This window comes from Grus americana, chromosome 20, assembly GCF_028858705.1.
Source record: "Grus americana isolate bGruAme1 chromosome 20, bGruAme1.mat, whole genome shotgun sequence".
In the NCBI taxonomy this organism is placed as follows: Eukaryota; Metazoa; Chordata; class Aves; order Gruiformes; family Gruidae; genus Grus; species Grus americana.
The window spans coordinates 1,183,660-1,198,491 of NC_072871.1; the positions used below are offsets into that span (position 1 = coordinate 1,183,660).

Below are 14,832 nucleotides of genomic sequence, written 5' to 3' on the forward strand. Positions count from 1 at the left end.
ATCACCCCCCCCCCAAGCAACCAAACATGAAACAAATAAAGGGGAGGAGGGTGAAAAACAGCCCCAGAACCCTGAATTCACCAGCCACCTCTGCCTAATTTCAAGCAAATATCAAGTTACAGTGAAATAAAAATCAAAACAGAAAAAAAAAGAAAAAAAAAAAAAAAAATCCCAAAAAAAACTTTTCAGGGGTTTGAGATTCAGATTTAAAAATTCATTCCAGATTGAAATTTAATTTTTTTTTTAAGCGCCTGCAATCAGCATTTGCGGGTGGATACCCGGCAGCTCCAGAAACTCACTTCTGAGTTCAAAATTTAAAAATGCCTTTTTCAAATAAAAAAAAAAAAACCCTGCTGCAGCTGTGGAGCCAGCCATCTTGCTATTTTGTCCCCATTTTAGAGAGGAGACTGTGTCAAGGTTGGTAAAACTCAATGTTGACCTAATCTTTCCCTTCCTCTCCCTCCCCCACTTTTGGGTGGAAAGGCCATGTATTTCTCCTATATTGCTTTTTTCTTGAAACAATGCATGTTTCAGTGCTCTTTTGTTATTTATTTTTAAAAAGATCAATACCAAGACCCCAGTATTCAAGGGCAACCCTACAATAATAAACCAGTGTGTGCACAGTCCAGAACTTGCAGGCACCCCGTAAGAGCAAAATAATAGGAACATAACACAGCATTTAAAAAAAAAAAAAAAAGAAAAGAAAAAAAAAAGAAAAAAAAGATTTTTAATTCAAACTCCAAGAAGGCTTTATAGGAAGAGTCAAGGAGAAAAAGGATTTTGAAATTGTGAAAAATATCATGGCTGAGCCTTTTAAAGGCACTTTAGTTTTACTGGTTAAAAAAAAAATAAAAATCACTAAATCTGCAACTATTTTTTCACAATATTGTTAATTATGCATATTCATAATATCATGGCGGACCTTATAATAAACCTGTGTAAATACTAGAGTTCTTACAGGGTGTGTGTTTAAAAAAAGAAGAAAAAAAAACCCTACTATGGAAATTTTTTTCTTTACAAAAGAAGTAGGAAATTAAAAGCTGGAAACTATGTTTTAATTATGCCAGGAGAAACCATCAGAAAAGCCAAGAAATTCAAAAATAAAACTGACATTCGACTCTTAATTTTGCTTGTCCTCGTGTTTTCCTGGACTGTGTTTAGAACCTCATTGTTTAAGAGCAGTTTTGCATGAAATCCAAAATCACCAAAAAAAAAAAAAAAAAAAATTTGGGTGTGTCCACAGCAAATTTTCTATGCTCTAATTTTCCTGCAAAACTCCTCATTTGAAACAAATAACTTTAAGCACTGCAGCAAAAAAAAAAAAAAAAAAAAAAAATCGGTTTTGGCACAGCGTGCTGCACAAGTTCAAAATTACAATGAAGTACAATTCATAATTGCTCCGTAACAGCAATTCTCCCACTTTCCCAAACTAATCATTTTATTGCAGCTCATCCAGGGGTACCCATCTCAAACTTGAATTACTTTCATTTCCGAGCACTCTGCTGCTCCCAGGCTCCGTTTTCCTCCAGAAAAAAGGGGTGGGGGGTGGGGGGAAACCTGAATTCATTCAAATTCCAGCTTAATTTTCATTTACATATTAGCTGGGCTTTGCCCCCAAAGGGATAAAAATGAAATTTGCGGGGCGAGCCCGGGGGCACCCGGGGGCTGTGGCTGGGGGACCCCCGCCCCGCCCCGCCTCCCGGCCCCAACTTTCTTGAAAAATAAGAAATAGCAGAATATTTCCTCTCTTTTTTTTTTTAATTTTAATTTCTCTTTTTTTTTTTTATTTACCAAATATTCTCCTCTAGGTGGCGTCGTTTTAATGGAAAAAAAAAAAAAACTACCGTTCGGGTGGAAAATTAAGAGAAGGAGGAAAAAAAAAAAAAAAAAGAAGAAAAAGCCCCGAGAAGGGGAGTGGGGGAGCGGCGAGAGGGAGCTCGGCGGGCCCGGAGCGCGGGGCCGGCCGGGCCGGGCCGGGCCGGGGGCAGGCGGGCGGGCGGGCCGGGGTGCGGGCTCCGGGCCGGGCCGGGCCGCGGCCGGCAGCTCGTCCCAGCCGACATGGCTGCTGGGCGCCGCTTTGTTTTCCGCCCCGGTCCGAGGGGGGCGGCGGGGCCGGTGCGGGCCGCGGCGGTCCGGGGAGCCGTGCCCCGGCGGCGCCCCCCGCGCACTGCGCCAAAGCGCCGCCGGCGGGGCTCCGCGACGGGGCGGCTGCGGCTGCCGCCCTCCCTCCCTTCCTCCCCGCTCCCTCCGCCTCCCCCCGGGGGACACGCCGCCCGTCCGCCGCGTACCTGCGCTCCCGTCGCCGCCGCCGCCGGAGCGGAGCCGTCCGGCTGGTTCATGAGGCTGGGGCGGGAGGCAGGCGAGCCCCGCGCCGCCGGGGCCTGCGATCCGCCGCGCACAATGCCGGCGCCGCCGCCGCCGCCGCTGCCTCCTTTCCGCCCTCCCAGGAGCGGCGAGTGGGGGCGATGCCCCCGCTGCGCGGGTGGGCGGCTCGCCGGGCTGCTGCAGCCCCCCTTCCCCCCGGGGGCATGGGCCGGGGCGGCCGCCGCGGGCACGGGCGCTGCCGCTAGCGGCGCGGCGCGCAGGGCTGGGCGGGCGCCTCCCGCTGCCGAGCCCGCGCCGCCGCCGCCATCACGAGCCGCTCTGGGGGCAGCTCCAGCCGCAGCGCGCTCGCAGCCAGCGGCGGCGGGAGAAAGGGGCTGAGTCTGGCCCAGCGCGGGAGCCGCGCCGCGCCGCCGGCCGGCCCCGCGCTGCCCTCCGCCCCCGCGCGGCCCCGGCCCGGCCCGGCCCCGCGCCGGGCACCGCCGCGCCGCGGCCGCCCAGCCCGGCCGCCGCCGCCGCCCGGCGGGCGCGGGGCCGCTCCGCGCCGTGGGGCCGCCGCCGCGGCGCCCCCCGTGGGGTGGCCCCGCGCGGGCGACGCTGAGGCGGGGGTGGGGTGCGGACCCCGGCCCGCTGCCTGCACCCGAGAAGCCCGGGCGAAGCGCCGGGGTCGGGCCCCCCGCCTCACCTGCGCGTCCCCGGCCTGGCCTGGAGGGCGCCGAGGCGGGCTCCGGCCCGGGGCCGGGGGTGAAAGCCCGGCGGGCTGTAGCTGGGCTGGGAGCGCGGGGGCCGGCTCGGCGCCCCCGAGTCTCCCCCGGACTCTCGGGAAGGGACGGTCGCACCTCGTGGCGGCTGAAGGCGAAGGGCCCTGGGGCGAAGCGGGACGCGAGGGGAGACGGGGCGTGAGGGAACGGACGGGACCGGCAGAAGGGCCTGGGCAGCATCGCCCGCGCTCCCCTTCCTCTCCCCCCCGCAGCCTGCCCGTCGTCCAAAGCACCGTCTGGCCTCTCGGCCCCGAAGCTCCCAGGTGCTGGTGTGTGTTCTCCCCCCCCCCCGCCCCCATGTTTGAGAGCCGTTTCACTGTGATGCAAATCGGGGGAAAATCTGTCCCCCATCCTCGCGTGAAACTCATCCCATACCATCTCCCTCCGGAGCCGCCCAGCAAACTTTGCTATCTTCCTCCAAAAAGAAAAAAACCAAACCAACAGTGCTTTTCTTCTCCTGGAAAACGTACTGTATTAACTCTAAACATAATTACATCTCGTGCATACCTGATGTTTTTCTCCCTTGTGAAGCACTGCCAAAAATAGTTATTAATAGCATTAATAAAATAATCTGAACTCATGGATATTTCCCTGCCCCGGCCCATGAAACCCTCTTTCCCAAGAGCTCCACAAAGCTAGAAATTTGTGGAGAGTCGAACGCTGATTTTGCTCTTGCTGCCCAGACCAAAGATAGCTTCAAAGATATTGCAAAACACAAATTTATTTTTCTTAGTATCTCTCATGCAGATTCCATTCCAAAGCGCTGTACAGTCAGATAATGTAATTACAGAGCTAAATAAAAACAAAGGGGCAGGGGAATTGGTGGAGATGTTGGGCAAGGGAAGATGTTTTCCAAATGAGCTTAGAAGGGATGTGGGAAGTCAAGAGGCAAAATCTGCTCATGAGGTGCTTTCACCCCCAGTGTCGGTGTGAAGAGGAGCCGGAAGGAATCCCCTGTGGACCAAAATAAAGCAAAATAGGGTGTTTAACAAACAATACAGTTTGAGGAAGGTTTCTTATGTAGAGCGTGCAGGATGAGAAGGCATATCTCTATATTCCTTCATGAAACCCGCTCGCTGCCCTCCTTCCTCAAGTCCCAGCCTAGACAGAAAAGATCTCCGCCCTCTGTGCATCATGATGTCTAAGGGCCCGTTTCGAGCAGCCACAGCATGCTTTTAAACGTCTTCAGCTATGGAGAACCCATCACAACTCACAGTGACTTGGCCAAGCATTCACCACCTCCACTGCTGAAAGACGAAACTGTGACTCACTTCTAGCCTACCCCTGCCTGGCTCCCATTCAGTACGTTGTAACGTGGAAGAGCCTCCTGCCATCCTGTGTCCATGAGCCATGGAGGTACGTCATCCCTTTCCCGCCTTCTGGGTCTTTCTTCCCTCTGGAAGGACAGTATTTGAGCTCTCCAAGCTTCCTCAGCCCAAATCTTCGCCCGTTTCTTCTGATCGTGGACACAGAACGGATGCAGGAATTGAGAAGGAACCAGGAAACGGCCAGAAACACCAACCAGGTCTTTTTCACGTGGTTTTTTTAAATGGCCTTGCAGTCTGCATTGGCTGTCCAACTAACGTGACCATCGCGCTGGGTTGTGTGGTTGGGGCCCTGTGGGAGGGAGTTGCCAGTTATTGGTCAGATCTCAGAGTTCAAAGCCTTCCTCCCGAGCGATTTGGCTGCTGGTTTGGTTGGTCTTGGCTTTGTGAAACCAGCCCTCCAAAAACAGCGCGTGTTTCTGCTGCTGAGCACGGATTTCGTGCCGTTTGCACATAACAATTATCATCGAGTGGTGATCCCTTCTGCCTGAAGAACAACTGTTCTCCTGTCAGGGTGAGGTTGAATACAGAATTTCTACAAGTTGAGACATTATGAGTTAGGAAATTTCTACTGATTAGGGTTAGGGAATTCCAAGGATGTTTTAATCGTGGCAGGATGAGATACCCGTTGCGTCACTCAGGCTGAAGTCTCTCATGACGAGGTGGCCTTTTCCTCTGTGTGTTAGGGCCAGACGTTTGGGCCATGCCAGCCTGCCACTTTGGTAGCATTCAGCAGGCTCTTCTGTCCTCACTGGTACCAAGTTTTTGCTTTATCTCTCAAAACTTCCCCATGATCAGTGCCCAGAGCCTGAAAACCCTCATCCTCACTTTTTTTATTGTGCTCGGACCTTCATTGGGTGACAACTACTGACGGGCCCATTCCAGCCAGGAGGTCTCCCCACCACATTTCAAAACTGACTTTCCAATAAAGATCCATCTCTTACCTCTTCTTATTCCAGTTCCCGGTGTCTGCACAGTGGGACTCACAGCCCCGCAGGATTCCCAGCCTGGAAACCTTCAATTCCTCCTGGGACCTCAGCATCTGTGCGGCACCAGGCTGCTCACAGGTAACTCGGTGGCTTTCCTACCTGTGAACTGGGCCAGTAGCAATGCTTCCCCATTCCCAAGGGAGCTCTGTAGCCATTGCAGACTGGGAATGCCATCCTGGTGGGAACCAGGAGTAGGTTCCTGGTAGGAACCCACCTCCCATGTGCTGGAGGAGGTAGAGTCCTGGCTGCAATAAACCGATGTGATAATATGATTAAAGATTGTCATAATACACAGACACACGAGGGCTGGTTCTGCGAGCTTGATACTCTTTTGGCACGCTGTATTTGCATGTATTACCCTAGCGTGTTTTTAAGCCAGGCAGCACAAACAGCTTCTGTTCTGTACAAGTGTCGCAGCCCGCACAGCATCTATCATGAGGCGATGGAGCACCCTGGGAGTTTGCATGCTGCGGCGTAGGCTTCTGCGTGAGCTGTTGTGTTAGGGATGTTGGTAACAGGAGAGGGCTGTTGGGTGGATGAGTCAGGGGGAGATGCCGCTTAGCCGCTGGAAAGGGTGTTACAGTGCACAACCAACTCCATTTTGCAAAAGTGCAGCCGAGGATAAAGCCGTGACACGCTGGAGGTGAAGCCCAGGCGAGGTGATGAGGATTCTGCATAAGGCACTTGTGCTGTTTCCAGCGAGGATCCTCTTCAGGGGGTATGTGCTCAGTAGTCTGGAGGGGGAAATTATTGATAGCCATCTGCTCAAGTAAATCTAGAGCTCACAATCCCTTTAATCCCACCACAGCGCTCTCTCATCTGCACCAAAGGTTATCCTGACGGGATGCGGGGGATCCCTCTGTTTCGGTGTCCGCTCCAAACTCTGAACTCTGTGTCTGAACCACTGAAGTGGAGCCCTGCGCCAGGGTGAAATGCTGAATGCTTCTTGTGCACAGCCATAAATAAGGCAGAGTCGGCAAACCACAATCAGGAAATGGCAAAAGGACTATTTATAATCACCGCTATCTGCAAAGATATTTGTGAGACCAGCAAAAAAAAAAGTCCCCACTTCACTCTTCCTGACCCCGGCGCTGTCTATTTGCTTGACTCTGAGGCGCTAAAGCTCATCAGAAATGTTTGCCAATGGTTATATAAAAGGAAGTGTTGGATTGTATTTGTCCTTGTCAGCACTGAACTGCTCCTTCCTTTTCTAGCTGTGATCCTTTTCGTCACCTCCCTTGCCGGGACCGTGTGCGCTCTGAGCACTCGCTGTCAGTGCCTGCAGGTCCCTCTGAAGGGTCTGCAGTGATCTCACACCCAACACAGACTGGTGCTCTCTGCGGCGGGTCGGTACCAATACTGCACTGAATACCCAACTCTGTGGAACAGGAGCCCCAAAAACATCCGGGTTTAGGTACGATACTTTTCCCTGCAGGATGATTAACAAGTTCTTCATTTGCATCAAAGCCTCCTCTGAAATGGCAGCGGCTGAGTCGTTAGGACTGGCTCTGTTTGGGTGATGACAATAAACCACTCTTCTGGGGAAATTTGGTGAAAGCCGTAGCCTCAGCCTGCGGGGCTGATGCCGTGATTTCGGATGCATGTGGTGCTTTGCTCCCCCTGTTCTGAGTGGTTTTGTGAAGAGGCTGGAGCTGTGCACGTCTCAGGACGCTGCTGAATTTCAGGAGCAAAGGCAAGGGTGTGGGAGCATTTATAAGCATGTGAGCCAGTATTTTACCTATATAAAAAAATAAACCTTTGGTTTTAAAAGCATTAATATTGTATAAACACGACACTCTCCAGAGCAAACTGCAAAGCAATAAAATCCCAAGCCGTGCGGCACCTCTTACCCACTCTTTAATGACCGTACAACACATTTCTGCTGACGGGGAGAGGTTTATTGCTACAACAAAGAGCTTCCTTCTGCCTCCGACAAATAATGCAACGGCCGCCTCCCAGTGCAGGAATCTACCCTGCCTTTATTTGGAGGGGCAACGGCAGCAGATCCCCTCTTGCGGGTCCACCAGATGGGGTGGCATCCGAAAGTGCTTGGCCACCTGCCTTTGTGGGAGAAGGATGCTTGGAACCCGTCTGCCATCCCCGGGGGCTGCACCGGGGGCGATGTTTGGGTGCTAGGGCTGTAAGCAGAGCTTGAGCAGCTCTGCCTGATCCAGGAAATACATGCTGGACTGAAGGAGAACGCCCCATCGCATGGATGAAGCCCCCCAGGTGCAGTCAGCCTGGCTGATAACCCCAGGAGATGTTCAGGGTTGGCACGTGCACGCCAGCCGCACAGGCGGCAGCAGGGCTGTGTGCTTGGGGTACAACTCGGGATGCGCATTATGCCGAGGATTGCATTTGGCAGGAAAATGTGTCCAAGAAAATTCAGACACTGAAGCAAAGAACCTTAATAAACGGGATTTAAATAATAGATTTAGCTGAAAATCCCCAGAAGACGGATTTTTTATCCACACATCAGGTGCTGTAAGCTTAGAAAAAGATAACAAAATGTTCCTCAGACAGAAAAGGTTGAGTTTCTGCTTTAATTGAAAAATCGTATGTGGTATTGATATTCCTAGAGAGATGTTATGTTAAGAAGGAGTTTATACAGAGAGATGTATCATCACTATTTTGGGGTAAATTAGATTAAAGTGATTTGCAGTTATCCCCATGCTAAGTAGTATAAACGGAAGAAATTGAAAGTTAAAGTTGTACTTAAAAGAAGTGCACGCAGTTCACCGAGGAAATCCTAACTGCTCTGCCATAACACGCAACCATCGACTGAGTATTAGAGAGGAATTGTGGCTTTCTGGGCCCATAATCAGATTCATCTGTCTCTTCTTTACAGTGTCATGGCAGAGCAGAATTAAGAATATTTGCATGCCTTAAATTGAGTCTTTCTGCTTTAATTGTGTAATTATGGAAATCACTATTTAGGGATCCATAGTTATGGCTATGTTGAATTTTGCACTTCAGGCAGGCACACAATCTCTTTGTTAAAGAGTATTCCCCGCAAAATCCCAGCATCTACTTTTTGAGTATCAAATGCATGTCCTGGGTATGTATTTGCAAATTCATTAATTAACTTACCAGTTAAAACTAATTAAAAATTGGTCCTTTAACAAATCTAATGCATTGTGTCAGACCTGTCTTTTTTTTTCCTGAAGATCCTATTAACAGAATAATGCAGAGCCTGCAACCTTCCTCTGTAATTAATATTCACTGAAATCTTATATATAAATTTCACTTGGAGAATCTATTTTACAATGCATGGTCTCTTACAAGATTATACTTCATAGCTGAAGGTTTATTAAGTGAGGCTGGTTTGCAAGGTTTTCCTTCAGTTTCCCCTAGGATTTGCCTCCCTTCCAGCTCCCGTGGTCCCCGATAGCGGGGTCACAATGCAAGCCCAGCCCGCGTTTGCTGCTCTGCCGGAGTGAAGCTTGATGGAGCAGTGAGCTCTGGAGGTTTGTGGCTGCTCCGGAGCAACACGAAGCAGCCAGACACATGGAAGAGTTGGACCGTGAGCGTTAGTTTGAATAATGAACATAAGCTGTCTTTTCAAGTCGTTATAACACCTGTAGTACATTGCATGTGGGCCGTGGGATGGGAGGTTGACAAAGTGGCAGATTTCCTGACTATTTTTTACTATCACAAATAGAATATACTAAATACATGACTGAACCGGTATAATTAATTTTATTAGCACTCATCTGGGGTGCTCCAAACCATCCAGTCACGGCTTCACTGCGCGTGAGTAATGTGTCCGTCCCAGGTGCACGCCAGTAAAACCCTTTGTGCCGCGCCGCCGCAGACAGCATCACCTCCGAAACCAGCCCATAAACTTCCATGGGCTTATTCAAGACAAAGAGCCTGACCAAAACGTAACATATTGTCATTTGTAATCCTGCCACAGCTGCTGACCCACCTTGGGTAAGTCTGGGCTGTGCCCAATCCAGTTGTGCAACCGGCAGAAAATCACGGATCCTCACTGAATGGCACTTGGTAAAATTTGTGATTTCTTTAATAATCACTAACATTACTCGGCTCTCACTGGAGTTTGCTACCCCTGAGATTAACTGACAAAAGAGAAGAAAAGGTAAAATTGAGTAAAGCAGAAAAAGGCACATTTAAAAACGCATTTTAAAAATGAAGCGGCAGCACATAGCTCTCCTTGACCGAACTGCACTGGGTTCCCCGACATCATCGGCTTCGATAAAGAGAGTCCCGTTCCTTCCCCCAGCACCCGTGCCCTGGCAGTACGTAGCAATTGGGGATTCCCCCCCTCCCCGTGGAGCAGGGCTCGTGGCCCCATCCTGCCGTGGGACGGGGCAGCTCCTCGGCCGTGCGGGACCCTCCGGTTCCTCCGCCGAGCCGGGAGCCCCTCGCCGCCAGCCCCTCTCCCGGCCCTCGGCGCCCGTCCTCCTGCTGCACCGCCGAGCCTGTGCTCATAAATTAACAAATTGCAAATACAACATTAAATAATGGCAAATGCATACTAACAAACAAACAAATAAATATTTCCAGTGTTTTATTAATAGAATTTTGACAGCTTCATTAGGTTGGTGAAATTTCAAGATACTTAATGAAATAATGCTTCATCCCTTGGCTTGTGATATAAATTCTAATGAAATGCGCAATTCCAATTCATCACCAACAAACTGTGATGCTCTGCTCAGAAGGCACTATCATACTGCCAAGGTTTTTATTTCCCTGACATTATGATCTTAACAATTTTATTTTAACAGTTAGAATGGTAGTGCCTAATAAGTTAAACAGCAGAATAAAAGATCCCTCTAGAAGGAAAAAAGTATATGTTTAGGTGGAAGAGACTTCAGAACAGATTATGGGTTGTTTTATATTCTAAATATGACACATTAATATCTACTCATTTAATACTATAATTTTTTTAAAGTTCCTTTCACTGAAAGATGATCTTTATTTCTCTGAAAATTGCCTAGTGGAATCCCCACTTGTGCAAATGATAAGTGACTGCTGCACACCAAGAGCTAAATGCTCCAGAGCTCAATGGAGCTGCCCTTAAATGAACAAAGTAAATGGAAAAAAATTAAGTAGAATTAATATTATTAAAGATAATAATATAAATTATTAGTAGTATTCTATTAAGGTCAGATTAATCCCACTACAATTCAATTGGAATAATACATGCAATTTATGCAATCACAAATGTTTTAACATTTAAATTACCTTTTTGGCATTCTGGAAACCCGTATTTTACATTCCAGAGCAATGCAAACACTTTCCCGTGCCAAGACCAGGGCCCCCCCCGGATCCGCTCTGCTCCCGGCGGAGGCTGCTCCCCAGGCGGGGGGGGGGACCCCCGAAGCGCGGGTCAGGCAGGGAGCGGTGGCAGCAGCACCCGTGCAGCCCGGAGCGGCTCTCTGCCCCCTCTAGGGGCTAAACTACGAATAGAGGTCTGAAATCCAGCTGCAGCCTCTGATCCGAAGCTGGTCCTTTGGAGGCTGAGATTTGCACCCCGTGGCTGCGGCTCCGGGGTACCCAAGGGCTCTCCTGCCTCTGCAGCACCTCGAATGATGAGCTCAGGAATCATAGCGAGTATTTATAAGCCCACAGAGGATGGCGTTTGCAGGGATCACACTGGCTCGCGGCGGGGAAGGTTCGGTCTCAGCATCTCTGCCCCCGTGTTTGTACTGGGGACCCCTGCCAGGGGTATTTAAAAGGCGTGTAGATGTGGCGCTTAGGGACATGGTTTAGTGGTGGACTTGGCAGTGTTAGGTTTACAGATGGACTCGAAGATCCTAAAGGTCTTTTGCAACCTAAATGATTCTATGATTCTGTGATTCTATGAAAAAGACTCCAAAAAAAAGCATCAGATTGGTTTGCTCAAGTGGGAACCAGTGTGTCTCACTACTTGCTAAAAAGTCAGGCCCATGTTCCATCACATAGCTGATGTCTTTGAGGAGGCACCAAAAGCTCAAGGGTCCCAAAGCTGCTGGTTTGAAAACCTCCCTCCAGGCAAGGAGGTCCATCAGGCACAGGAGACCCATCCCCACAGCTCCGAGGCGTGCGGCATTGCTACCAGCTCCCCCTGCAGCAAATGGAACTGAAACCTGGTCTGAAATGCTTTGGATTCATTTGGATTATCCAGAGAGCTGAACAGCTTGGCAAAAAATCAGCAACTTTAAATTTTACTAAAAACAACTCATTCCTGAAACAGTCGTCTTTCCTCCTTTTCCACTTGCTGGAGAGACGGGATGCTCTTTGAGACAGGGACCATCTTATTTGATGATTGTGCAAAGGCTGGCAAGGAAGCCCTATCCCAAGGGGGATCTCCTGATACTGTAGAAATGCAAAGGACAAATAGTAGTAAAATTTTAAATCAAATGGAGTTTCGTGGCTGTCTATGAGCGCAGGATCCACCTTCACTCATTCGCAGCAGGACAATTGCACAATCACCGTAGTGGGACGGTGGCACAGTTGCAGGCTTACGGATTGAATCCAGTTCCACCCATTTTGCAAGCTCCCTGTGTGCCATAGGGCTGTTGTCTCATGCTGGATCTGTGTAGGAACACCACTAAAAACACCTGTAAGGGCCCTGTACTCCATCATTGTCCCACCCTCTACCCATAGTACTGGGGTGTTGGAGCTGGTGTAGCTCAGGGACGAGGCCGGCGTCTATGGCTGTAGTAGCATGGGGTCAGTACAGGGTGGAAAACCTGCCTACAAGCTCATGTAGAGTCTTGGACATGGACACCGTGCTGGTGGAGACACGGCTGTGGCTTCACTGGGGGTGGGACCCATCCTACTTGTAGAGAAACCCTCCGTTTCGTCTGTGAGAGCCATAGTGGAGACCTACGCTAATCCTGTTCTCTACTTCATTGCTTTGTGCAAGGATAAATATATCAGAGACTGCAAGGGCTCCAGCTATTTTAATAATGGTAGTTATACAAATAATCTTGGGTTTAGATTAAAAATAATCATAATTTTGTCTGCTTTTTACAAAATGTTCTGCAACAGCAGGCCATAAGCCAGCAGCTGTCCCTAGATAAAATCTATACAAAGTAAGAGAGGGCAATTTGCCATGATTTTTAAAGACATGGTTTTTAAATACTGCAAGCACAATGACAGAGGACAAGCTCAGGAAAAATGGAAATCTGTGGCATGGTTCACAACCGTGACCGAAGGGTGGGAAATGCCGTATTTCAGAGAGTCCAGGCAACGTGCAATGTCCCATTCGCAACACTGCCATAAAGCCTTCAAAGGAAAATGTCTTTTGTAGATCCTCTAAATTTAAGCTTCCTCCAATGCCCCAAGGAGCTTATGAGCTGCTTGACCAAGATAATGACACTCTGACATTTTTGGATCTTCTCTGTGCCACTGTTATTAATTTTATGATCTAATTTTATCATTTTTATCATCTTTTTCAAGTAGTCAGTATATACCACGATTAGGTTTCTTTTTCTTGTTGATAATAACAGCTCCTATTATCTATAACTCATCAGCTAGATTTTTCTTTAATGCATTTGGCTTCCCTTATCAATTTTCTACCACTCAGAAATGTTAAATTATCTTGATTACAACTTTTTCCCTCTTTTCCCATTCTTTATATGCCGTTTCTTTTTCTAATTGCTGCTTTCATTTTCACCTAGAAAGATCTCAAAATCAAACACCATTCTTTTAAAATTATAGTGGAAATACAACTTTTTAGCCAGGTTGTCAACTCTTAGTGGGAATTTTTCATTTTTCACTCATTTACTTACATGTTTATTTTTCTTCCCAGTGAGTTTCACTCATCTATTCAGCTTCACAGACCCAGAGAGAAGCACCAGGTATATATTACTGGTTGGGACTGTCTTTTATCATCCCATAATTAATGTAATCAGGTCATGATCACCGGTCTCTAGGCAACCACCGATTTCTAGTTCAGTGATCAATTCATCTTTATCCATCATAATAAGATCTAAAATAGAATTACCTCACGTTAGGTGCCATCCCTTTTGTGTTAGAAAATTATCATGTATAATTTTCAGAGATGCCACTGATGTTTTATTACTGCCTGCAGGAGGTCTCCAGCATTCACCTCCCACAGTAATGTCCCGAAGGAAAGGGCAAGTTTTCTTTTGATACCCTACAGACAGGTGCACCCAGCATGGGGCATGATGGCATGTACCAGCCTGCAAACAGCCTTTTACCACAATGTTAGTTATCACGTTGCACCATGCACATATTACTGCTTATCAAAATAGTGAGAATTGGCATTTCCTCACATTTATGGCCAGATAAGATATCACAACTACTTCTTCTCTTTATATTCCTTCCTATCTTGCTTCAATATGCTCATGACTCCCTGAATTTCTTCTTATGAAGATGATCCTCCAGCTCTTCATAAGACCCTCCAATTTATCCATCCCCTCATTGAGCAATGCCAGCCAAGCACAAATCCGTGGGCATGAATGGAAGAGCTTTGAAATTGCGTCCCCACCAGAATAATGGAGGGAATCCCACCCAGCCCACCTGTAATGTGTTAAGTTATAAAGATGTTTTAAAATATTTTTGATCAATTAGGGTAATTCAAAATTTTGACAAGTGTAATGAAAACTGGCAATTTAAAAAATCAAGCTTATTGAATACAATTGACTTTTTGATCATAGAATCACAGCCTGGTTTGGGTTGGAAGGGACCTTAAAGCCCATCTAGTTCCAACCCCCCTGCCATGGGCAGGGACACCCTCCACTAGCCCAGGTTGCCCAAAGCCCCATCCAACCTGGCCTTGAACACTGCCAGGGAGCCAGGGGCAGCCACAGCTTCTCTGGGCAACCTGTGCCAGGGCCTCACCACTCTAACAGTAAAGAATTTCTTTCTAACATCTAATCTAAATCTACCCTCTTTTAGTACGAAGCCATTACCCCTCGTCCTATCACTACACGCTCCTCATAGACAGTCCCTCTCCAGCTTAAACCAACATTGTCATTGTATTTCTGTCCATTATTATTTCCTCTTGGTTGGTTTTAGACTGAAAAAAGACTGTCTTTAGTCTTTGGAGCTGAAGTTGCATCTTATATCTGTGTAGATCCTGGGAAATAAGTCCTGTTCCTGTTTGGACTGTCCTGGATGTCCAAAGAGTTGGTATGAGCACGTCACCCCCTTCCACTTGTGACAAATGTTGCACCATGCCTTGGGAGCCCTGTGGCAGGGGATGTGGGGTCATCCCTTGCACCATTGCTGGTAGACATCATGGTGGGTCCTGTGTCCCGTTCAGGGACAGATAAGAGGTGGGTCTGTCCTCGAGCCTTGCTCTGTCTCGTGTCCTACAGTCAAATGGAGATACTAAAAATCAGCCTCTTGTGTGGGACTCTGCAAGGAAATATATTCAAGGCTGTCAGACTGCCTGAGTGGAGGGACAGAAAGACAGCTACATGAAAAATAATTAGAATAATTATTTGAAAATCAATA

The 14,832-nt window shown here is 48.3% G+C and overlaps 1 protein-coding gene across 22 annotated transcripts in view; it reads right to left on the bottom strand.

Moving 5' to 3' along the window:
• Positions 1-2,814, bottom strand: part of ZNF618 (zinc finger protein 618) — a 166,154-nt gene extending 163,340 nt beyond the window's left edge. For all 22 annotated transcript variants that reach the window (XM_054848318.1, XM_054848324.1, XM_054848315.1 and 19 more), the window contains exon 1: positions 2,289-2,814. Coding sequence is in view for 21 of the 22 variants with exons in the window: in XM_054848324.1 (XP_054704299.1) it covers positions 2,289-2,339 (51 nt within the window). In the remaining variant the exon portion in view is untranslated. The remainder of the gene's footprint in view (positions 1-2,288) is intronic.
• Between the last annotated feature and the right edge of the window lie 12,018 nt (positions 2,815-14,832).